Source organism: Tachysurus fulvidraco, chromosome 16, assembly GCF_022655615.1.
Source record: "Tachysurus fulvidraco isolate hzauxx_2018 chromosome 16, HZAU_PFXX_2.0, whole genome shotgun sequence".
NCBI lineage: Eukaryota > Metazoa > Chordata > Actinopteri > Siluriformes > Bagridae > Tachysurus > Tachysurus fulvidraco.
The window spans coordinates 6,006,911-6,032,870 of record NC_062533.1 but is presented as its reverse complement, the minus strand read 5'-3'; the positions used below and the strand labels follow the sequence as shown (position 1 = coordinate 6,032,870).

Genomic DNA, 25,960 nt, shown 5'->3' with positions numbered 1-25,960 from the left:
TAAATAACTATATTTAGCCTGGACTATACAAGACAATACAGATGATGTGATACAATATTGACAGTATGAGTATTAAATATGAATACAGAATATATGACAGGTCAGTTATGCACATAAAGTGTAAAAGTGCATGTTAGTGCAAAATAACAGTAATGTGCAATATTATGCTTTTTGTACAATATACAGCAGTAGTGTGTGTAACATATACGGATGATGTAATGACTGACAGTTCTGATAATGCAGTACTTATTATGAAGCAGGGAGCTGTCTCTGGCAGTTTTAGTAAACAAAGTTCTGTAGCACCTGAGAGAAGGGAGAAGCTGAAAGAGGTGTCCTGAGTGTGAAGGGTCAGTAGTGATTTTTCTATTACTACTAATACTACTACTGTTACAAATCTGCTATTACTACTGCATTACTGATACCACAATAAATAAATAAATAAATAAATAAATAAATAAATAAATAAATAAATAAATAAATAAGAAGAACAAATTTGTTTAATGGAAACCTTAAAGCTGTTTTCCCATGTATGAAACAGTTGTGACACAGAATGCTATTCCTTTAGTTTATTTTAGCTCATATCAATTTGTTTAATTAATGTGTGTGTGTGTGTGTGTGTGTGTGTGTGTGTGTGTGTGTGTGTGTGTGTGTGTGTGTGTGTGTGTGAGACAGAGAGAGAGAGAGAGAGAGAGAGAGAGAGAGAGAGAGAGAGAGAGAGAGAGAGAGAGAGAGAGATTGATTGATTATGACTGGTGTTGTTTATTGTGTTTGTTGCCTTTTTGGACTCCTTTATCATTTGTAATGTTGCTCCCATATAAAACAGTTCGGCTCAAGCCCAGCCATGTTTAGGGTCATGATTGAGGACAACGTCCCGTCCAGAGCTGTTTCGTGTTGAGGTTTTGTTCAAACCGACCATCGAAAATACCCTCTCTAATGAATGTTTTTTTAAATGGTTGTTGCGTTAAATCTTACCCAGATAGTGCTATTTTCTGATTGGCTATTGTGTAGCCTCTTTTTTTTTTTGATTGGCTGATAAGTGTCAGGCTCGATTATGAACCCAGACGCGCTTGATTCCTGCCTGGTTCCATATTAAATATATGATAAATAGTCAAAAATCTTTTCTGCGTGAGAAATACGATGTGTGACAAAAGACCCAAATGAGTGACTGTCACTCTCAATGCGTGACACTTGACAGCCTTGATAATGAATACAAGACAATTACATATTCAGCTCAACTCACTTGGGTTCATAGCCTATCTAGAATAACAATTTGTTCTTAACTATAACCAGTAATTACTACAGTACAATCATTTACAAATAAAACAAAATTTGGCAAAATAAGGAGCAAATTCCCCTGTGCAGTTTTAGTGTGGAGTAGATTTGCTTATTTTAGCCTAACACGTGCTGCTTCAATAAGTGGTAATATATTCATGCCATTCAAGGCCCCGCCCCTATTTTTGCACTGACCCAAGATCAGCCTTCCTGGAGCACGTATTATGCTTTACTGTGATCTGTTCGCGTTACTTTACTGAATAATCTGATATAAGATCAGTTCAGTCCAAGCCCACTCACCTCGAAGCCCCTTCTGGAAATCGACCTGCCTCTTTTACGCACAAACAAAACCCGCCCCTTTCTGCACTCGGGCTAAACCGAGCGAACGGAGCACGTAGGATAAAATGGCTGAGAAGCAGAAGCACGAAGGCAGGGTCAAGATAGGACACTACATCCTCGGAGACACGCTCGGAGTCGGCACGTTTGGCAAAGTGAAGAGTTAAGTCTTTTGCGTGGCTTTTCTGTGGTTATACGCATTCGACGTTACATGAGCGCAGGATAGCTAAACCAAACACTGCTTACTGCTCTATAATGCTTGCCATGGATATAGCAAATGTGGCATAACATGTAACTGCAGTATTAAATGTTATGTTGTATAGAATACTATTTGTGTCTACTCATGTGCCCGGGGTTTACAGTGTCACCGGGAGGGGGCGGGTGACAGAAATGCCATATTTTACACAGTTCGCCTGTGTTTTTTGCCTCCTGGTTTTATTCTGGGAAATCAAACCCACTGTACGTTTGTTACACTGTGCTGAAATACAGGCAATCTTTCAGTCTTGGGGCAATTTATGTCAAATGACAATATGAGCTATTCGTCGTTTGTGCAAATGTATCCTGGTGAGATATATTATATTATATTATATTATATTATATTATATTATATTATATTTTAGTAGCATAGATGCCTGACCTTGAGGACACAGTAACGGAATCTAGATAAAAACCCAACTGTGACCTGAAAGTCTTTCTGAGAGTCGATATTTAGCGCCCCCATGTGGCCTTGTAGCCCCATAACTCTAATCTAAATGGTCTTTTCACTAGAATGATCATCTAGAGACGTAATTGTGGCCACGCCCCTCCACAACAACAACATAAGTGTTTAGCCACGCCCCCACAACGGCAACAACAATTTAACTGTTTAGCCACGCCCCCACAACAGCAACAGCATGAATACAGAATCAGGTTATTTGTGGCCGAGTGTGTTTGTTGACACACAATTAACTTGTTTCCAGCTGTTGGTACAGACATAATTAAGCATACAGAAGCTTCCTGTTGTTTTTGTTTGGTTTTTTTTACCCAATGAGAAATTTTGAGGCCGGATAAATTGTGTAAAAACAATTTGTTAAATGTTAATATTTTAACAATTATTTCTCAAATGTTCAACTTAAATGTAAAACTGCACTCCCTGTGTATATATGCAATATGGCCCATGTTTGTGGACACCTGACCACCACACCCTTAATTATAAACATTCTTTTTTCTATATATTCTAATGCTTGTCATGCTTCTGTGAAGGTTTTCCACTAGATGTTGGAGTGTGTCTGTAGGGATTTGTGTTCATTCATCTACGAGAGCATTAGTGAGATCAGACACAGATGTTAGATCAGGAGATTTGTAGTGTTCCATTCATTCATTCATTCATTCATTCATTCACTCATTTTCTACCACTTATCCGAACTTCTCGGGTCACGGGGAGTCTGTGCCTATCTCAGGTGTCATCGAGCATCGAGGCAGGAGACACCCTGGACGGAGTGCCAACCCATCACTCACACACTCGCACACTATGGACAATTTTCCAGAGATGCCAATCAACCTACCATGCATGTCTTTGGGCCGGGGGAGGAAATCGGAGTACCCGGAGGAAACCCCCGAGGCACGGGGAGAACATGCAAACTCCACACACACGAGGCAGAGGCGGGATTCGAACCCCCAACTCTGGAGGTGTGAGGCAAACGTGCTAACCACTAAGCCACCATGCCCCCCGTGTAGTGTTTTAGTTCATTTCAATAGTATTCAGTGGGGTTTAGATCAGGGCTTTGTGCAGGACTCGGGACATTTTCTGCTCCAAACCTGTCATGCTGGAAGAGGTGTAATTTGCAACGCTAAACTAAACACAGACATCTTACATAATTGTGTGGCAACAGTTTGGGGAAGAACCAAATATGGGTGTGATAGTCAGATGTCTACAAACTCTTGGTCATACAGTTTATATAAGGGGTGTAATGCAATATTACCGTAATAATCAATATTAATGTTCAGTATATGTAAACCTGCTTTCAGATTTGTTGGACACATTTTCTTGTAGAAGAAGAAGAATTTTCTTCTTAATATTTAGCTTCAATTGTGACTGTTGCTTTCTTGCATGGTGAATAAACCCAAATATCTCTATATAATGCAGCTTGATTGCAGCCTGTAAACTTGCATGAAGCTTTCCTTTCACATCTTTCTTCAGTACTGCAATCACTGATTCTGGTTACTATAAGAGCACATTTCTAGGTCTTACACCACCCGTGTCATGAGATTGTGATGTAGGTGGTATTATACATTATTCTGCCTGTGTGGCTTCGCTGTTTTTTGAGCAGGTCAAGCCAACACATTCAGAGAAACCTCATTTTGCCAAGTAACGATACTATCACAGGATGCTAAAGGAGCCTAGTGTTTGCTTGTTCACTTGCAGGTCATATCTCTCCATGTTTGTCTTTGCAAATTCAGGGATTGGAAGCGTAACACTGAAACAATGAAACCTTCTTTCCCCTTTGTTTTGTTAGAAGCTTAAAGCAGGATGTCACTGACCTCCGGTCCCGTAGTCCGATTTCTTTAGATTTCAACCGATCTGCACCAGCTGTGTTTGAGGAAACTGTTGGTGGTGGTGCTGCAGCTGAGATTTCATTTGTGTTCTGGGGTGTGTGTGTGTGTGTGTGTGTGTGTGTGTGTGTGTGTGTGTTTTGCCTAACAGTCGGAGAGCACCAGCTAACAGGGCACAAGGTTGCTGTTAAGATCCTGAACAGGCAGAAGATTCGCAGTCTAGATGTGGTCGGCAAAATCAAACGAGAAATCCAGAACCTTAAGCTGTTCCGGCATCCACACATCATCAAGCTGTGAGTGGAAGAGCATGCACACACACACACACACACACACACACACACACACACACACACACACACACACACACACACACACACACACACACACAGACACAGATTTTGTGATAAATAAGATACATTTATGGTGCTGCCTTGACATGGCACGCTTTGGATGCAGCATATATAAGCATTTGCTGAATATTGTGCGTTAGGTTTCCACATTCAGAGCGTTCAGACCTTCAGCATCATGAAAAGGTACAGGATTTATACGACTTCATATGACTCACTTCAACAATCGGTGACAAACTCACACAAAATGTGGGTGGTGTGTGAATCACAGGGATTTTCCCAGCTGCTTACTTATTTTTCAGTCAGTCAGTCACACAGCTCTCTGTTTTATTATATTGCACTTGACACTAGTGAATCTGTACTTCTTAGTTACAGCCTGTGGCTGCCTGTCTGTGAATCAGCAATTCTGTGTGTGTGTGTCTGTCTGTCTGTCCATGTATCACCAATCAAATGTGTGTGTGTCTCGGGGTATCATCAATACTGTGTTTGTGTGTGTCAGCAATACTGTGTGTGTGTTAGTGTATCAGCAATCGTGTGTGTGTGTGTCTGTATATCAGCAATCCTGTGTGTGTGTGTCAGTGTATCAGCAATCCTGTGTGTGTGTGTCAGTGTATCAGCAAACCTGTGTGTGTGTCTGTGTGTATCAGCAATCCTGTGTGTGTGTCTGTGTGTATCAGCAATCCTGTGTGTGTGTCTGTGTGTATCAGCAATCCTGTGTGTGTGTCTGTGTGTATCAGCAATCCTGTGTGTGTGTCTGTGTGTATCAGCAATCCTGTGTGTGTGTCTGTGTGTATCAGCAAACCTGTGTGTGTGTCTGTGTGTATCAGCAATCCTGTGTGTGTCTGTGTGTATCAGCAATCCTGTGTGTGTCTGTGTGTATCAGCAATCCTGTGTGTGTGTGTCAGTGTATCAGCAATCCTGTGTGTGTGTCTGTGTGTATCAGCAATCCTGTGTGTGTGTCTGTGTGTATCAGCAATCCTGTGTGTGTGTCTGTGTGTATCAGCAATCCTGTGTGTGTGTCTGTGTGTATCAGCAATCCTGTGTGTGTGTCTGTGTGTATCAGCAATCCTGTGTGTGTGTCTGTGTGTATCAGCAATCCTGTGTGTGTGTCTGTGTGTATCAGCAATCCTGTGTGTGTGTCTGTGTGTATCAGCAATCCTGTGTGTGTGTCTGTGTGTATCAGCAATCCTGTGTGTGTGTGTCAGTGTATCAGCAATCCTGTGTGTGTCTGTGTGTATCAGCAATCCTGTGTGTGTGTCTGTGTGTATCAGCAATCCTGTGTGTGTGTCTGTGTGTATCAGCAATCCTGTGTGTGTGTGTGTGTGTCAGTGTATCAGCAATCCTGTGTGTGTGTCTGTGTGTATCAGAAATCCTGTGTATGTGTGTGTCGGTGCATCAGCAATCCTGTGTGTGTCTGTGTGTGTCAGTGCATCAGCAATCCTGTGTGTGTCTGTGTGTGTCAGTGCATCAGCAATCCTGTGTGTGTCTGTGTGTGTCAGTGGTCAGTGTATCAGCAATACTGAGTCTGTGTTTGTCTTTGTGTGTGTCAGTGTATCAGCAATCCTGTGTGTGTCTGTGTGTGTCAGTGTATCAGCAATCCTGTGTGTGTCTGTGTGTGTCAGTGTATCAGCAATCCTGTGTGTGTGTGTCTGTGTGTCGGGGTATCAGCAATCCTGTGTGTGTCTGTGTGTGTCAGTGTATCAGCAATCCTGTGTGTGTCTGTGTGTGTCAGTGTATCAGCAATCCTGTGTGTGTGTGTCTGTGTGTCGGGGTATCAGCAATCCTGTGTGTGTCTGTGTGTCAGTGTATCAGCAATCTTGTGTGTGTGTGTGTGTGTGTGTGTGTGTGTGTGTGTCCATCTTCCAACTCTGCCTTAATGCTTTCTGAAGCAAATGTGTAATATAAGTGATCATTTCTGACGATCGTCATACTGAACAAAGTTAAGGAGTTATGTTTAACAATGAACATTTGTGTTTATATAATTGTCTAGAAATTGTAACCAGTAATCAGTTAATATCTGTAACGATAGGTTGTAGATCACATACAGCCATCCTTTAGGTTGTAAAGCCACTTCTACACATTCTACAAATCCTCTCCAGCAGCTCTTCCAGCCTTCCTTTTCCTAATCTATCATTGTGCTGAGCTGAGCAGACCTTAACCATGCTTTAGTACACTTTCTCCTGCTCTGTACCGTCTATCTCCTGTCATCAAAACTGCAGAAAGCTTGCAATCAGTACAAGGAGAAAGAAACCTATTAGATCTGGAGCTATAGCTCGGGCGTCACGCTTCACGGGGAGACGACGTGTCTTCCCTAAGCTGCAGCAATGGGAGTCTCACTGTCCCTCTAGAGGAGCTGATATCGAAGCCGAGCGTGTGAAAGCCAGAGGAGACAGCACACTGAATATAGAGCGCTACACATGTCTTAATGATAGCTCCATTGTGGAAAAGGTTTGAGTCAGATCTCATCGTCTGTGATGTCGCTGTTTGACCTTTAACGCTCTGCGGTTTCTCAGCCTGCGTACAGCAGCTAATAACGCTGCCATTTACTCTCACTGTGACAACCATGAGCTCAGCTCCTATCAGGGCAAAGATTATTCCTGTTACAGCATCCTGATAATCGAAAGTTCACTGGTAATAATTTAAAAAAGAAGAGCGTGCGAGCATTTTTGGCCGACAACAATCGCGATACACCCGAGCTACTCATATTAATGCTGCTACATTGATTTCAGAGAAAAAAAAGCCACTTTTCTTTATTCGGACAACTTACTACATATCTCTAGGACTCGAGTTCTAATTCTGTATCTTTTTAGTAATCTTGTGTGTAAATTGAAATGACGCCTAAGACAAACTGAAATAAAATATTCCTCCAGATTTCTAAAAGTTTCATAAAGGCTGTTTCTCGTCGTACTCAAGTGTGTAGGTTGATCATCTGTAACGGGCAAAGCAGGTTCCCGAGGCAGCTTATTATGAACGCTCAGGGTTAAGGCTGAAACGAAGAAAATAACGGAAAGTTATTTTTTACTCACTTTATTCTTTGCCAATAAAGTCTTTAATAATGTATAATAACGAGAGTAGAAGATGCTGAGGATAGAGTTAGATGGAAACGAATGATTCGCTCTGGCGACCCCTAGCGGGAAAAGCACTAATAGTACTATTATATTACTGACACTCCATATTTACACTAATGTTTGTGTATTTCTTTCTCCAAACTTCCAAGTAAATTTCCATTTCCAAACATTTTTTTTCACCCAGGATGATTTGACCCACTGAATTTTGTCCCATAACTGCACAACAAACACATTAACAAACCAAAACCACATCACAACATTTAGAAACATGACCACAAATTTGGCAGCTTGACGGCATAAATAAAAACAGAACCAAAACCCAAAGAGCATTACCTTCATACAGTATGGGTCTTTATTGAACATGACATTATCGTTATTTACTGACCAATAAACACGTCAGTCTAAGAGACCACTGAAAACCCAGAGGAAGTGAATGTTTACACGAAGACCAAATATGATTCTAAATGAATCAATGTTTTATTCCTGTTTATTTTCCTGAAGGAATTTTTTATGATGCTATTTTATATGATGTCAGTTTGATCAGCATTAATATGAATAAGCCTGTCCATCCAGGAAGGGGTGATGGGGTTTTGTTTGTGATTGTTGCAGCCAAAAATGCTTTTTTTTTTTAATTTAATTGTTCTAACTAAATTTGCTGAAATTGTAAGTACAGGATTCTTGTTTTGATGTCACAACAGACGCTTCAGCCCAAATCTGCGGAAAAATAAATTTAAAATGATCAAAATTAATTTAGAAAAATTGTAAGATCCTCTGAATCATTGCTTGATTTTATGGGAATTTCTTATTTTTTTCCCTAATTATGAAATTCTGGGGGACTGATATGCTGAAAGTTTGAGGAAAGGAAGCTGTAATGATTCAGAAATTTGCACTTGCTGTGTTGGTTTTTCTGGTTTATTTTTGTTGTTGTTGGTATGATGAAGTATTTTATGTTTTCAGATCATCCCATTTTTGGCTTAAAACACAGTTTTACAGTAATAGTGCACATATTTCCTTATCTTCATTATCAATGCTCCACAAGCATACAGCACAATATATATGTAGGTTAAACCATTTTAACCCAAATTTATTTCAACGCTCAGAAATAGTGTAGAACGAAACTCAGCACTATAAATCATAAATCTAATGTAATGAAAAAATTGAAATATGACTCAATTGTGTATGTGTGTGTGTGTGTGTGTGTGTGTGTGTGTGTGTGTGTGTGTGTGTGTGTGTGTGGGTTGCAGGTACCAGGTGATCAGTACCCCGACTGACTTCTTCATGGTGATGGAGTATGTATCTGGTGGCGAGCTCTTTGACTATATCTGTAAACATGGAAGGGTAAGAATCCCACATTTTGCTCCCTAAAGAGTGTTTCACAGTCACTTTATTAGATACCCTTTATACGCAGGACCTCTTTGCCCCTGCCACGTAGATGCTCTGTATGCACTGTAAGAGATGGTTAACCTGAAGGTTTCACCTTACTTCAAGTAGATTAGACAACGGATTACTTTTAAGTTTCAACTTGAGTTCAATATGCCTGGTGAATCAGGGTTAAAGAGATGAAATCAGTTCACAGGGGTGTTAAAGGGGCGGTCTTGTTTTACGGTGTTTAGTCCAACTCTTATACTGATAGACAGGTTGGCAGCTTTTCTCTTCCATTTCAATATGAATAAGAAGTTGTATTAGATGCGCATTGGACCATCCAAATAATAATCGGCACAGCTTTAGTCATGTGGCGCTACCATTCCCTGATGTACAAAAGGACTCGTATACGAATGTGAATAATCGACAAACTTTACAGACATTTTTTATTATATATTTTTTTACAGATAAATGGTATATAACTATAATAAACTGGCATGAGTGACTATTAGAAATAAGGTGTAGTTTACCTGGGTATTTAGACACACACACACACACACACACACACACACACACACACACACACACACACATATATATATATATATATATATATATATATATATATATACAGTATATCTATTATTTATTTATTTATTTATTTTTTAATTATTATTATTTCTTTTTAATTTTTCCTGTTATCAGATACTTACATTGCCTTGCGAAAGTATTCGGCCCCCTTGAACTTTGCGACCTTTTGCCACATTTCAGGCTTCAAACATAATGATATGAAACTAATTTTTTGTGAAGAATCAACAACAAGTGGGACACAATCATGAAGTGGGACGAAATATATTGGATAATTCAAACTTTTTTAACAAATCAAAAACTGAAAAATTGGGCGTGCAAAATTATTCGGCCCCCTTAAGGTAATACTTTGTAGCGCCACCTTTTGCTGCGATTACAGCTGTAAGTCGCTTGGGGTATGTCTCTATCAGTTTTGCACATCGAGAGACTGAAATGTTTGCCCTTGCAGAACAGCTCGAGCTCAGTGAGGTTGGATGGAGAGCGTTTGTGAACAGCAGTTTTCAGTTCTTTCCACAGATTCTCGATTGGATTTCGGTCTGGACATTGACTTGGCCATTCTAACACCTGGATATGTTTATTTTTGAACCATTTCATTATACAGAGACTTGATTACACACAGGTGGATGCTATTTATCATCATTAGTCATTTAGGTCAACATTGGATCATTCAGAGATCCTCACACAACTTCTGGAGAGAGTTTGCTGCACTGAAAGTAAAGGGGCGAATAATTTTGCACGCCCAATTTTTTAGTTTTTGATTTGTTAAAAAAGTTTAAAATATCCGAAAAATTTCATCCCACTTCATGATTGTGTCCCACTTGTTGTTGATTATTCACGAAAAATGACAGTTTCATATCATTATGTTTGAAGCCTGGAATGTGGCAAAAGGTCGCAAAGTTCAAGGGGGCCGAATACTTTCGCAAGGCACTGTACATAGTGCTAATCGGTTGCCCAGTTGATCAGGGGTGGAAATCACTAGCCTGGACAGCTGGGACAATCAGATTTCATGCCTGAAATTGTTTTTTATTCATAGCTACTATATATAACTATATAACTTATATAACTTATTATACTTATTAAAATTTTAGCTACAACATTTCAGCCTGTTGGGTCATGTTTCTACGCAACCAAAACGTAGGACTGGGTTTTTATTTCCGGGTGAGCTCGTGAATTTATCCTGTTTTAGTGTCCATCCCTAGACAAGGTGCTAGTTGTACTGTTGAAAGGATGGGTGATGACGGGAAACTGTGTTCCCAGTGTGCCTAAAGCAATCATTATTCAGTTCAATAGTGTTTTGGACAATGGACATTGTTTGAAAGAAGAGTTACAGGAATATAAAAAATTCATAATACAATTTAGCAAACTTTTAATTTAGCCCTTAATGAGCAAGGCAGAGGTGACGGTGGTGAAGAAAAGCTCCTCGAGGAAGAAAACTTGAGAGGAAGCGAACTCAAAAAAGAAGCCATTCTCAGGTGTGAGACATACTGTGTACTGTGATTGTAATAATGTCCTTTCTAAAGTAATCCCTTTATCATGTTTATAATATACTTCATTTAACAGCAGCCATTTTTCTACTGTGATCATTGCCAAAAATAGTGTAAGTGGCGATTGTTACGATCAGCTTTGTGCTCAAGTCTCCATCATTGAACATTTGATAACTTCATAACTTCTTGAAGACTCCATGTTAAAACGATAGTGAACTGAAATATATGCTCATGCTCCTATTCAGAAGTTATAGAAAGAAAACGATTCATTATTTGACATTCCAGTATCACACAGCTGAGGATGAGTCTGGTTCCTCTTTAGGTTTCTTCCTCATATCGTCTCAGGGGGATTTTCCTCTCCCCCATCTACTCTGACTGGGGGGGGGGGGGGTATATCAACATTTTTTATATTCTTGTAAAACTGCTTAGCGACACTGTTCGTTAACAGCACAGTACAAACAAAGTGTACCTACGAATAATTCATCATCATCATCATCATCTCTCTACTCCTTTCTCTGAGCAGGTAGAGGACACCGAAGCACGACGCTTGTTCCAGCAGATCATCTCTGCAGTGGACTACTGCCACAGACATATGGTGGTGCACAGAGACCTGAAACCAGAGAATGTCCTTCTGGACGGCAACATGAACGCCAAGATCGCCGACTTCGGTATACAAGGACAGAGAGAGTTGCTAAGCAACAGGCAGTTTTGACATCTCCTCTAGTGGTTACTCTGTCAAACAGGATGTCCAGGGAAGATGACAGATCAAGATTAATGATATAGACAGCTATTATGGAAAAGCAATTCCTAGAGCCAAAGAACCTGGCATATGGATGCTAAAATTTCAAATTTCAAATTACATGTTTTGAAGAAACTGTAAGAAAAAGCAGCCTCCAGTTACTGTCACATTGCTTTACAGAAAGTATCTGTATGACCTTAATCTCTCTCTTGATGGTCCTCATACTTTAAAATGTGTGTCGTGTATAATCTCTGTATAAACTATGCATTATCTGCATACCTGCCATGAGCTTGAAAAGAGAAGGTTTTTCCTTTTGTTGACCTCTGATCCCAATTAGTTATCCTTTGCAGGTATTGGATCTAAATTTTAAATAAGTCAAATGGAACAGCTTTCTTCTGCAATTTGTGCTTTTAAAATTCACATTCATGCAATTTTCTTATGCAGTTTTGCCAAAAAGAAAAGACTTCCTCTAAAAAAAAAAAAAAGAAAGATCCCTGTATTAAGATCATTATAGAAATATAGAAATAATTTTAAATAACTCACTCATTTTCTACCACTTATCCGAACTTCTCGGGTCACGGGGAGCCTGTGTCTATCTCAGGCGTCATTGGGCATCGAGGCAGGATACACCCTGGACGGAGTGCCAACCCATCGCAGGGCAAACACACACACTCTCATTCACTCACACACACTACGGACAATTTTTCCAGAGATGCCAATCAACCTACCATGTATGTCTTTGGACCGGGGGAGGAAACCGGAGTACCTGGTGGAAACCCCGAAGCACGGGGGGAACATGCAAACTCCACACACACAAGGCGGAGGCGGGAATCGAACCCCGGCCCTGGAGGTGTGAGGCGAACATGCTAACCACTAAGTGCACTGTGCCCCCAATTTTAAATAACTAGAAAACAAAAAATGCATAAAGGTTGCTCTCGGTTGCACTTAGTTAACTCAGTTATAAACTGTTGTAGAAAGGACATTATTTACATTTACATTATTTACTGTAGAGTGTTAAACACATGAGGATGACGTTCTCTTCTGAGTCTGGTTCATCTCAAGGTTTCTTCCTCTTATCATCTCAGGGAGTTTTTCCTTGCTGTCGTCACCTCCGGGTTGCCCATTAGGGATAAGGATAGATATATAGTATTTTAAATTTTAAGTTAATATTTTTTAAATTAATATTAAACTTTTCATATTCATTTATTTTTATCCCTTTTTTTTTTGTTTTTATACTTCTGTAAAGCTAGAGGGCACGGTGGCTTAGTGGTTAGAATGTTTGCACCTCACACCTCCAGGGTTGGGGTTCGATTCCCGCCTCCACCTTGTGTGTGTGGAGTTTGCATGTTCTCCCCGTGCCTCGGGGGTTTCCTCCGGGTAGTCCGGTTTCCTCCCCCGGTCCAGAGACATGCATGGTAGGTTGATTGGCATCTCTGGAAAATTTTCTGTAGTGTGTGAGTGTGTGAGCGAATGATAGTGTGTGTGTGTGTGTGCCCTGCGATGGGTTGGCACTCCGTCCAGGGTGTATCCTGCCTAGATGCCCGATGACACCTGAGATAGACACAGGCTCCCCGTGACCCGAGAAGTTCGGAAGTTCGGAGAAGTAAGCGGTAGAAAATGAATGAATGAATGACTTCTGTAAAGATGCTTTGAGACAATGGGAATTGTTAAAAGCGCTACACAAATAAATTGAATTGAATTGAAAAATTGAATAACGGGAGCACATATGGGAACTTAACTGCTTACTAAAGCAACATTCACACATGTAGTGATTTTCTATGAAATACCCAATAGGCGTTCAGGTTTCCATAGCAACAGCTTTTATCAGTGGGTGGGGTGACTAGCATTCAGCTTGAAAACAAATCAGTTTTCTTGAAACTGAAGCCTTCTGGAGGGAGATTTTGGTGTTTTGTGCATGAAATATATCAGTGTTTATCAGCATCATATCACAGGAGATGAAGTAGAAGCAGTGTGAGCGCTTTGATTGTTTAAAGCCTCATGTTTTATTTTAGGACTGTCCAACATGATGTCAGATGGCGAGTTCCTGAGAACAAGTTGTGGTTCACCTAACTACGCTGCCCCAGAGGTCATCTCCGGAAGGTAAGGAGTCACGATCTCAAAGCTAAATGTGTAGGACAGACTGAGTATGCTATGTCTATAACTGCTGCCATGTTTGCACCACATAAAAATGCTTGTTGCCAGATATGTAGCCTACATGGCTGATTGTACCCTTGTATTTTTATTTATTTATTATTTTTTTGAATGACTGATGACTTTATATGCACCATATATATATTTAAATAATAATAATAATAATAATAATAACCGCATATCTCTGTATTTAGTTCTTGTACAGTATACTGTAGGCTTTCATATGACATTCACCAAAATGTTATGTCATGTCTGTTTTAACAACGGTTACAAGTGCACCGACTAAATGAAAAAGTCATGTGTTTTTAACACTGACTCCAAACTGAAGGTGGAACGAACAGAACACAAGGGTTACTTTTGTTTGTTCTTACAAACATACTTTAAATGTATACCTTGTGGTGCCTGAAAGACTGTATGCAGGTCCAGAGGTGGATATCTGGAGCTGCGGTGTGATCCTGTACGCACTGCTGTGTGGCACGTTGCCCTTCGATGATGAGCATGTACCCACGCTCTTCAAGAAGATCCGTGGAGGAGTGTTCTACATCCCTGAGTACCTCAATCGCTCTGTGGCAAGCCTGGTAATGCACATGCTTCAAGTGGACCCTCTGAAGAGAGCCACGATCAAAGACATCAGGTTAGACACTCGAAACGCTCAGGCCGCAAGACGTCATGGAACAACAGGTTTTTAAATAGCAACATAAACACAACTTGTATAAAATAAACTAGTCCTAACCCCTTCCCGGTGCTGTATACAGTACTCAAGTGTTATGCAATAGTAAACATACTAGGAAACGTACTAGGAAAAAACTTCAGTGAAAGTTACTTTAAAGTCTTAAAGTCTCTTATTATTTCTATTTTTAAGGATTAGAAGTACTTGGGCATCAAAAGTAGAGAAAGAGCAGTTCTTTTGTTTCTGTATATTAATTTGTGGCTTTACATGTTTTATCAAATATCTGGAATATACCCGTAAAATAGGGTGTTATTTATAGAAGTACTTATTTCTCGGTTGCTTTACATGGTTTGTCTGAAATATTCCAGAAAGTAGAACGTATCTGGTGAAATTTGGTGTCGTAAAAATGGCCTTTATGCTTTAAAAAATTAAAATTAAGTAAATGTTAAAATATAACTTATAGGGATGTACCGATCCGATATTTTGGATCGGTATCGGCGCCGATCCAAGCATTTTGAGTGGATCGGGTATCGGTGGTGCGTGACCGATCCTAATCCGATACCCGTGGTCACGGGTATCGCACTTTTCAGAGCACCGCCAGTCGAATCCATTCCGCTTGAGGAATGCCCTAATAAATTAAACTCCATTTCGCGTTTTACCCAAAGCATTGACCACGCTGCTGCTTCCTGAAATCCATGGGCGTTGGAACCATTATATGTGTGGGACAGGACACGCCCACTTTTTATTTACTTCCGACGCCCATGCCCGTGGTGGTTGAATAATGTCAATTAACTAACCATTGCTTGAACTTACAAGAAAAATACACATATATATAAAATGACATTAATGTAAATAAATATAATACATTTTATAGGAAATATGTTGCACAACCGCCTGTGACAGACAGGCAAGTTTAGCAGGCGTCCTTTCCTTTTACCTCAGCGCGTTAAACATGTCGCTCATTTGGGTGCAAGGTTTACTGTTTAATGCGCTTTGCATTGTGTTTCAAGAGTTCTAATTTAAGATTCACTTTAAAATATTGCCTTTTCTTCAGAAAATAATTTAATAATTGCAGTACATATGGTTTAGATTGTCATACCACTAACTGTTAAAAGCACAGTTTGCATTAATACTTTTTTAAGGTTTCTTGTATTTTCATTTTTCATCCAGTTATAAGGGCATTTTTGTATTTCTTTGCCAGAAACAAATAAATATTAATAACTAAACGAGTTGTATACATTCTTTAGTTTAAAAGGTAGAAAAGAACACAGGTATCGGATCGGATCAGTATCGTCCGATACCGGCAAACTCTGGTATCGGAATCGGATCGGAAGAGAAAAAGTGGTATCGGTACATCCCTAATAATTTAGTACATTATGCATAACTACTTATGCAATATGAGCTAAAGTTTGATGACACCTTAACATCCTATTCTAGATTTATTTGCTCTTTGCTGTTATAAAAGTTCTGCCCTTCTGGGAAGCCTTTAAACTAAATGTGTGAGCATGGCTGTGGGGCTTTGTGTTCATTCAGCTACAAGAACATCACTGAGATCACAAAGGTCTGGGGTGCAGTCAGGGTTTCAGTTCATTACAATTAAGGTGTTCAGTGGGGTTGAGGTCAGGACTATGTGCAGGACACTCGAGTTCTTAGCAAACAAATATATTTATGCCGCTCGCTCTGTGCACAGGAGCATTGTCATGCTGGAACATGTTTGAGGTTCTAAGTTCCACAGAATGGAGACAAAGACCTTCTAGATGATTGGTTGCATCCAAATTTGTGGTAACATTTTGTAGACCCACAGGAAATTATGGTGGTTACGTGTCCACATACATTCGGTCAGCAAAATGATGTGTCCGGTGGTGTTTTTTTGACTGTGTCCCCTCAGAGAAGACGAGTGGTTTAAGCAGGATCTGCCCGACTACCTGTTCCCCGAGGACGCTTCATATGACAGTGCGGCGGTCGACGAGGAAGCTGTGCGTGACGTTTGTGAGAAGTTTGAGTGCGCTGAGTCAGAGGTGCTCAGCAGCCTGTACAGCGGCAACCCGCAGGACCAGCTGGCTGTCGCCTACCACCTCATCATCGACAACCGCCGTATCATGAACCAGGCCAGTGAGTTCTACCTGGCCTCTAGCCCACCTGCTGGCTCCTTCATCGATGAGAACATTAAGCCACACCCCGAGAGGATGCCCCCACTGCTAGCAGACAGTCCCAAGTCCCGGTGCCCACTAGACGCCCTAAACACCACCAAGCTCAAACCTCTGGCAGTGAAAAAGTCTAAGTGGCATCTTGGTATACGCAGTCAGAGCAGACCCTACGACATCATGGCTGAAGTGTACCGTGCCATGAAGCAGCTTGAGTATGACTGGAAGGTGAGGGTCAAATATAAGTACATGCTTTATAGATATGAACTTAAATGGATTACCTGGTTCTGGGTGAACAAACCTGTTTGTGAAAATTAGCGCAAGCCCAGGATTCTTTTGTAAAACTCTTTTTTGTGTGTGAAAGGCACAGGGCTTTGGCTGAATGCGTGTTTGGTGATGACACATAGACCCAAATCTGCAGAAATGTGCTCAAATTTGCAGAATCTACTCAGAAATATCACAGATTTTGCTTGAGTTTACTTGAACTTCTGTGAATGCAATATTTACATTATCCTGGTGGGACCGAAGCAGCGTTTCTGAAAGGGTGCTAAAGATGCAGAAATGCTTGTTTACCTGGGTGAAATAGAACATTTCATGCTTTAAGAGAAGATAAAGGATAACGTTTCTTGATGACAGTTTATATTTACAGTCGTGGCCAAAAGTGTTGGCACCCCTGAATTTTTTCAAGAAAACGAAATATTCCCCATAGAAAAGTATTGCAATTACACATGTTTGGCTATACATATGTTTATGTCCTTTGTGTGTATTGAAACAACACAAAAAAAAAAACAGAAAAAAGCAAATTTGACATAATTTCACACTAAACTCCAAAAATGGGCCGGACAGAATTATTGGCTCCCTTAACTTAATTAAACAGGGTAATTAAGTTATTTTCTCCAGCTCCATTAAACAGGGTAAGAGATGATATAAAGATAAAGTTGAACAACAACTTAAGAAACATAACTCTCGTATGGCATGGAGGGGTATTAAAACTATTATATGTCAAAACCATTACCACTCTAACACTCCGGTACATTCAGTCGAACAAGCAAATGCCCTGAAAGAACACTTTGCGAGATGGGAGAGTGACGTGCCACCTACTCCAATCAGCTTTGATGGAAGAGCAAGTGCATCAATCAGGGTAAGCTGTGAGGAAGTGGGGCGGATCTTCTCCCATATAAGGACACGGAAAGCTGCTGGCCCTGACAGGTTGGAAGGCACCGTCCTAAAGAGCTGCAAAGAACAACCGAGCCCAGTGTTTAAAGGACTGTTTCAGAAGTCCCAAAGATATGGAAAATAGCAGAAAGTCTACCACTTCCTAAGAAACCCAAAACAACTAAACAACTGGACTAAACAACTTTAGACCAGTGGCACTTACTTCCGTTGCTATGAAGTGCTTTGAGCGGATTATTTTAACTCGTCTTAAAATACAAACCCAACTCAAACTCACATGAACATTACAGTTTGCTTACAGAGAGAAACGGGGTGTAGAAGATGCTGTCATAACCCTCCTGAATGGAATTTACAAACATCTTGAAGCATCTTGTACACATTCTGTTTGCAGACTTCTCCTCAGCTTTTAATACTATCCAGTCACACATATTGATAGAGAAGCTGACAAGCGTGGGTGTAAACCTCACTCTTTTAAAGTGGATTCAGGACTTTTTAACAGGGGGACAACAGTATGTGAGGGCGGGTCACGGTCGGTCAAGAACCATTGAGACAAATACAGGAGTGCCACAAGGATGTGTTTTATCACCATTGTTATTTATTTTATATACTAATGATTGTGTCAGTCACCATTCTAACTGTTCACTGATGAAGTTTGCAGACGATGCTGCTTTAGTCGGTTTTTTAACAAATAATAATGATCAGGATTACAGGACTGAGGTTGACCACTTCCATGTATGGTGCAATCACTCATTCATTTTCTACCGCTTTATCCGAACTACCTTGGGTCACAGGGAGCCTGTGCCTATCTCAGGCATCATCGGGCATCGAGGCAGGATACACCCTGGATGGAGTGCCAACCCATCACAGGGCACACACACACTTTCATTCACTCACACACTACGGACAATTTTCCAGAGATGCCAATTAACCTACCATGCATGTCTTTGGACCGGGGGAAGAAACCAGAGTACCCGGAGGAAACCCCAGAGGCACGGGGAGAACATGCAAACTCCGCACACACAAGGCGGAGGCGGGAATCGAACCCCGACCCTGGAGGTGTGAGGCGAACGTGCTACCCACTAAGCCACGGTGCCCCCATGGTGCAATCAAAACTCACTAATTTTAAACATTTCTAAAACAAAAGAAATGGGGATCGACTTTAGAAAAAAGCACCATCCACTGCAACCTGTTACGTTTCAAGGGACTGTTATTGAGACTGTGATGGAATATAAGTATCTGGGCACTATTATTGATTATAAACTCAACTGGTCTGCCAACACACTAGCAAGATACTCAAAAGCACAGCAACTGCTCTATTTTTTAAGGAAACTGCGTAGTTTTAATGCAGACACAATGACCTTGACATTGTTTTACTTTTATTCAGAGTGTGGTGACTTTCGCCATTCAGTGCTGAATATACTGGATAAGGTGATTAAAATGGGCAGAAAAATTACTGGATCTAATGTTAAAAGCATCTCCAAGCATCTCCAATCTTACAGATCAGTATACCCTCAATCTGGCATTGAGGATACTGGATGATCCATCCCACCCACTTTTCCTAGAGTTCTCCTTACTCCCATCTGGATGTAGATTTCGAATGCCACCAACAAAAACTAAACGTGCTATTACATCATTTGTACCGAGGAGCATTCGGTTACTGAACAGATTAGACACAGGTACATAGAATTTTTAAAGATTTAAAAAAAAATTTAAAAATTTTTTGGATATTGGACTGATTATTGTATGTCACTATCATTGTTGTGTTTGTGTTGTTTATGTTTTTTGTTTATGTTGTGTTTTCTATGTTTGTAAACTTGTTGGATGTTAATGTGGCTTCCTTGAGTGCAAAAGAAATTCCCTTCGGGGCAATAAAGGTTTTCAATCAATTTCAATTCAACTTAATATTTGGTTGCACACCCAAAAAAATAACTGGCATCAATCACTTCCTATAACCATCAATAAGCTTCTTAGACCTCTCACCTGGAATTTTGGACCACTCTTCCTTTGCAAACTGCTCCGTTACCCTCTCATATTGGAGGGGCGCCTTTTCCCAAAAGCAATTTTAAGATCTCTTCACAGGTGTTCCATGGGATTTAGATCTGGACTTGTTGCTGGCCACTTCAGAACTCTCCAGCACTTTGTTGCCATCCATTTCTGGGTGCGTTTTGAAGTATGTTTGGGGTCATTGTCCTCCTGGAAGACCCATTATCTCGGACGCAAACCCAGCTTTCTGACACTGGGCCCTACATTGCGACCCGAAATCCTTTGCTAATCCTCAGATTTCATGATGCCTTGCACACAGTCAAGGCACCCAATGCCAGAGGCACCAAAACAACCCCAAAACATCTTTGAACCTCTACCATATTTGACTGTAGGTACTGTGATCTTTTCATTACGTTTTCGGTAAACAGTAGAATGATGTGCTTTAACAAAAGCTCTAACTTGGTCTCATCTGTCCACAAGATGTTTTCCCAGAAGGATTTTGGCTTACTCACGTACATTTTAGCAATCTGAAGTCTGGCTTTTTTTTTATATCTCTGTGTCAGCAGTCCTCCTGGGTCTCCTGCCATAGCGTTTCCTTTCATTCAAATGTTGACGGATAGTTCATGCTGACACTGATGCACCCTGAGCCGGCAGGACAGCTTGAATTTCTTTGGAACTTGTTTGGGGCTGCTTATCCACCATCCAGACCATCCTGCGTTGTATCCTTTCATCAATTATTCTCTTCCGTCCACGTCTAGGGAGATTAGATACAGTGCCATGGGTTGCAAACTTCTTGATCATGTTGCACACTGTGGACAAAGGAACATCTAGATCTCTGGAGATGGATTGTAACCACAATTCTGGTTCTCAAGTCCTCAGATGGTTCTCTTCTCTTTCTGTTCTCCATGCTTAGTGTGGCACACCATGCAAAGACTGAGTCAACTTCTCTCCTATTTATCTGCTTTCAGGTGTGATTTTTATATTAAAAACAAACGTATTTATCCACAATTTTGAAAGGGTGCCAATAATTTTGTCCGGCCTATTTTTGGAGTTTTGTGTGAAATTATGTCAAATCTGCAATTTTTGTGTTGTTTCAATACACACAAAGGAAATAAACATGTGAATAGCAAAACATGTAATTGCAATACTTTTCTGTGAGAAATACTTTAGGGGTGCCAACAATTTTGGCCTGCGTTTTGCGTTTAACCCATCCAAAGTGCACACACACACACACACAGCAGTGAACACACACACACCATGAACACACACCCGGAGCAGTGGGCAACCATTTATGCTGCGGCGCCCGGGGAGCAGTCGGGGGGTTTGGTGCCTTGCTCAAGGACACCTCAGTCGTGACCGGCCCGAGACTCGAACCCACAACCTTAGGATTACGAGTCAGACTCTCTAACCATTAGGCCTCGACTTGCCCCATTTAATAGTAACACGTAACGACTGATATTTTTGGAAATCATTTGGAGAAACACTGGACTCACCTGCAAATGAGGTGCAAATGAGCTTTAGAATGCACCAATCTAAAGTTATGCTTTAGCCAGTTAAAACCGGTTACACCTGCTCTGTAATGCTTGCTTTTCCATAGGGATTGTCTATAAGTGTGCGCCTCCGATGTCTTATTCATTCTAGGTGGTGAACCCCTATCACCTGAGGTTGCGCAGGAAGAACCCAGTGACTGGAAACTTTGTGAAAATGAGCCTGCAGCTCTATCAGGTGGACAACCGCAGTTATCTACTGGATTTCAAAAGCATTGACGGTATGTTTACATTTACATTTACAGCATTTGGCAGACGCCCTTATCCAGAGCGACGTACGTAAGTGCTTAAACCTCTAACATTGAATACATTAATGCTGGTTCACTAGGTTACAGACTTAATATACCATGAGTTTAAAACATTTGTTCAAAGTTACAATGAAAAAGTGTCAAAGGATTTATTTATTTATCTGTCTATCTATCTATCTATCTATCTATCTATCTATCTATCTATCTATCTATCTATCTATCTATCTATCTATCTATCTATCTATCTATCTATCTATCTATCTATCTATCTATTTATTTATTTATCTGCAAAAGATAAGGAAAGAAGCGCTAGTTGAAGTGTTTCCTGAATAAGTAGGTCTTCAACCGCCGCTTGAAAATAGCCAGTGACTCGGCTGTCCGGACCTCTAGGGGAAGTTCATTCCACCACCTTGGTGCCAGAACAGCAAAGAGTCTTGTAGTATACTTGCCCCTTACCCTGAGAGATGGTGGAAGCAGTCGAGCAGTGCAGGTAGATCGGAGGTTGCGGGGTGCAGTGCGAGGAATGATGAGGGCTTTGAGGTAAGAGGGGGCTGGTCCATTTGTGGTTTTGTAGGCCAGCATCGGTGTTTTGAATCTGATGCGTGCAGCTACCGGAAGCCAGTGGAGGGATCGCAGCAGCGGGGTGGTATGTGAGAACTTTGGCAGGTTGAAAACAAGCCGGGCAGCTGCATTTTGGATCATTTGCAGAGGACGGATTGCGTTCATAGGTAGACCTGCCAGCAGTGCGTTGCAGTAATACAGTCTAGAAATGACAAGAGACTGAACAAGTACCTGAGCAGTCTGTGTGGACAGAAATGGCCGAATCCTTCTAATGTTGTAGAGAAGAAACCGACATGAGCGAGTCACATTAGCAACATGAGAGTATGCGTATGTGACTATGCATCGTCTAGGATGTGCTGATCTCAGTTGCGAGTCGAACAGATATTGTTTTTTTTTTTTGTTTGTTTGTTTGTTTTTTTCTCGAGTTATTAATAGAATAACATTTTAAAAGATTATATCGCTCAAAGGTTTTTTACAGACACAAATATGTGTCACCATTTGAATAAATTATATAGCATAAAGTCTAAGAAAAGAAATGTACTGGTGTGTGAATAGTATAAGTAAAACACATGCATATCTGACTCCAGGGGTTCAGATTAAACATCTGGATCTTTCACGGTTTTCCATGCAACTCGAAGGAAAAATAACAGCATGCTAAAAAAAAAAGGTATAAATGTGTATAAAAGAATGAAAAAGTGCAAAAAAAGATTCAGAGAAGGAAGAAGATTGTAAATATGGCTATTTCACCAGGGAACAAGGCCTAGAAATACAAGTTTTATTTCTTTATTATTGGTATAGCAACAGATTGCAGCGTCCCACTCATGCTGTCATGCTGTAACATTTCGATTTAATGAAACGTGACTGTATTTGATGGTCAAATACAGTTTCATAGCGATTTAGTGAGTACAAAGTGCAAAGCTTACAGTATATTTTCAGGATGTAAGTACAAGTCAGTAGTATGAAATCAGTTCAAAGGTGAAGGAGTACTTAAAGCAAGACTAGCTGAGTAATAGTACTTGATTACCTCTCACTTCTGGGGACAAGCCATAACAATCATGAAGTGATTGCAATCAATGGTCTGGTTCTGTTTGTAGCTCCACCCACATCTCCTGGTACAGGTCTGGTGCACAGGAGCTTTAACATTTCCAGGATTTCTAAAATGGAAATTGTCAGTACACTGTTTGTGCTTTCCAGATGACATCATCGAGCAGAAATCGGGCTCGTCCACGCCTCGACGCTCCGGCTCTGCTGCCGGTCTTCACCGGCCCCGTCTCAGCATCGACTCTGCAGCCATCTCCATGGATATAACACCGCTCAGCAGCTCACTGCCATGCTCTCTGCCAGGCAACATGCCCATGCTGGCACCACGACAGGGTAGCCATACCATGGACTTCTTTGAGATGTGTGCCAGTCTCATCACTACACTGGCACGCTGAAGCGCTCTCTCTCACACACACACACACACACACACACACACACACACACACACACACACACACACACACACACACACACACACACACACACACACACACACACATTCACAAACCCACTCATTTATGCACAGTGACAGGAATATTTAAACCATTAGAAGGTTGGTTCACATGACCTTTTTAGATTTAGCCACAAATAACAGTTTTCTGCCTCTCTCTTACACACACACACACACACACACACACACACACACACACTCACTTAGACATGATTACATACATGATGCTTGCTGTTATACTGACCGTTCAAGTTCATTGTAGCAGCGCGGCATTCTGGGGCCTTTCCAGATTTCAGAGTGCTTCATCTTTTTGTGTTTTTTTTTATATACATAACATTTTGATAAATATAATCTATTTATATTCTCTTCTCAATCACTTTAGAGTTGCTGGTTGATTGCAATGACATACCAAAAATTATGTTTGTACACATTCATATGCAAGAGATTATACATTTATTATATATTAGATTATTTATTTTTTAGAGATAATTGCTAAATGCTATTTAGTTTCTTTATTTGAGCGTGTTATACGAGTGATAAATTAAATGGTTTGTTGTGAAACGGGCATCAAGAGCATGACAAGCGTGTCAGCAAATACATCCCGACGACGTTGTAGAGCACAACACGACTGCAGCTCGAGTAGCAGAAGCGAGCATGAAATTTAATAGCATTTCCCATCTGGAAGTAAATATAGATGGGTTCCCTTAAGAGCAGTGCCTTTTCTGCTGGACAGTGTTGCGCTAGTGACTGGTAAACGAACGTCGACGTTCAGTCAGAGAAGTCGACAGGAAAAGAGCAAGAGGGTGAAGGAGTGCTGGCCGTAATCGAGCGTAGAGGCACATTTATAGCTCGATCTCTGGGACCGAGCAAGATATAGAGCAAGACCAAGAAGCCTTTATTTGTCACATATACATCATAGCACAGTGAAATAGATATTTTGTTGTATGAGGTTGAGGCAAAGCATAGAAAGGGGAGAGAGAAGGAGAGGCCAAAAGATGAATAGTGGATAAGAGATTTACATCCTCAAAGTGGGATCTAATAGGAGGGGATACAAGGAAGTGATAAAAAAAAAACAACATAGCAACAGATGCATTTCTTTCTAGACATGTGACACTGTACGGAGCGTGAGATGGCATGTATTTGGTGGCATTTGGCAGAGAGATTAAAGACATGAGTATTTATTTAAGGGTTAAAACCATTCAGCGTTTCCTGTGATGCCATAAAAACCCACATATTATATTGTTTCTGACGATTTACGCTTCAGGACATTTTGTGTGAACGTGCACAGATCTGTTAGATGTGTGCGTCTCGTTCCTTCCAGCACTGGATTGTTCAGAGCCACTGGAAGCATAATTTTCTCTAGGACTCTAGGACCCCTGAAAGAGGGCTTGGGGAGTACAGGAATGTGATAGTCTTCTATCTCACCGTCTTAATTCTTGTCAGTTAGATAAATAAATTAAGTAAAAGAGAGAAAGAAAAACATAATTTTTGGTAAAAAAAACAAAAAAAAAAAAACATGCCTATGATTTCGAAGTATCTTCCTGGTGAAAAAAATCAATTTAGGACAAATCCAAGTTTAGTTCTAGTGACTTCCAGCCAGTCTGTGGCATAACGCCTGGCATTCTACCACACGAGACTGTACCGAGAAAACGGTATAACATGAAATGGCTTCCAGCCAAAGCATGACGTTTGTGCATCAGTGTGTTTTTTCCCTTATGTGTTTTTTTTTTATTATTATTATTTTTATTTTATTTGGATTTTTTTTACTATGTTAGATGTACTGTATTGTTTCAGGAGGTCAATGCATCATCCATATCTGAATGTAAAAAAACAACATTGTGGATGTTCTGTTGTTCAGTGGGCATATCGTGCCTTATCGTGTCTGTTTAAAAAAAAAAAAACAAGCATACAGCTAAGGTCATACAGTACGTTTAAATATGCCTGGCAGAATGGGCAAAATGTACTGAATTTTTTACAAGCTACAAATAACAATAAGAGGGATCTGAAGACGTTATTGCACGTGACAGATGTTTCAAACAGGATGATGAGTATACATTTTTCTTTAAAATGATTTTTTTTTATTTAATCCTCTCCTTAGAAGCTACATAAGACGTTTCCCACAAGACAAAGTAACAACGATTTACACCCATCATCCTGTTCAAAAGTTTACACCCCCACCCCCACCCATCTATCCACACGAGCCCCTCGATTGTCCTCCGTGTGAATCCATCTGAAAATCCGATTATATTTAATAGCTGGAGGA

General features: G+C 40.6%; 1 protein-coding gene across 5 annotated transcripts; it reads left to right on the top strand.

Moving 5' to 3' along the window:
- The first annotated feature begins 18 nt into the window (after positions 1-18).
- Positions 19-25,886, top strand: prkaa2 (protein kinase, AMP-activated, alpha 2 catalytic subunit). Of its 5 annotated transcripts, XR_007138093.1 has the most exons (10): positions 1,480-1,770; positions 4,292-4,433; positions 8,800-8,893; positions 11,513-11,657; positions 13,741-13,828; positions 14,289-14,513; positions 16,438-16,921; positions 21,491-21,617; positions 23,400-23,744; positions 23,861-25,886. XR_007138093.1 is itself a non-coding variant. In XM_027171257.2 (9 exons), the coding sequence occupies exons 3-9, from the start codon at positions 8,834-8,836 to the stop codon at positions 23,639-23,641; spliced, it is 1,371 nt and encodes a 456-aa protein (XP_027027058.1). In that variant the 5' UTR covers positions 19-347; positions 4,292-4,433; positions 8,800-8,833; the 3' UTR covers positions 23,642-25,886. The 5 variants fall into 5 exon arrangements, 3 of the variants coding, with proteins under 3 accessions (XP_027027058.1, XP_047657619.1, XP_027027056.1); XM_027171257.2 differs by lacking the exon at positions 1,480-1,770 and adding an exon at positions 19-347 and having other exon boundaries at positions 23,400-25,886; XR_003444454.2 differs by lacking the exons at positions 23,400-23,744; positions 23,861-25,886 and adding an exon at positions 20,413-20,817 and having other exon boundaries at positions 1,479-1,770.
- The last annotated feature ends 74 nt before the right edge of the window (positions 25,887-25,960 follow it).

Coding starts and splice junctions, on each gene's coding strand:
- prkaa2 (XM_027171255.2), top strand. CDS start 1,677: ATGGCTGAGAAGCAGAAGCACGAAGGCAGGGTCAAGATAGGACACTAC. Junction 8,894..11,512: donor ATATCTGTAAACATGGAAGG/GTAAGAATCCCA, acceptor TTCTCTGAGCAG/GTAGAGGACACCGAAGCACG. Junction 14,514..16,437: donor GCCACGATCAAAGACATCAG/GTTAGACACTCG, acceptor GTGTCCCCTCAG/AGAAGACGAGTGGTTTAAGC.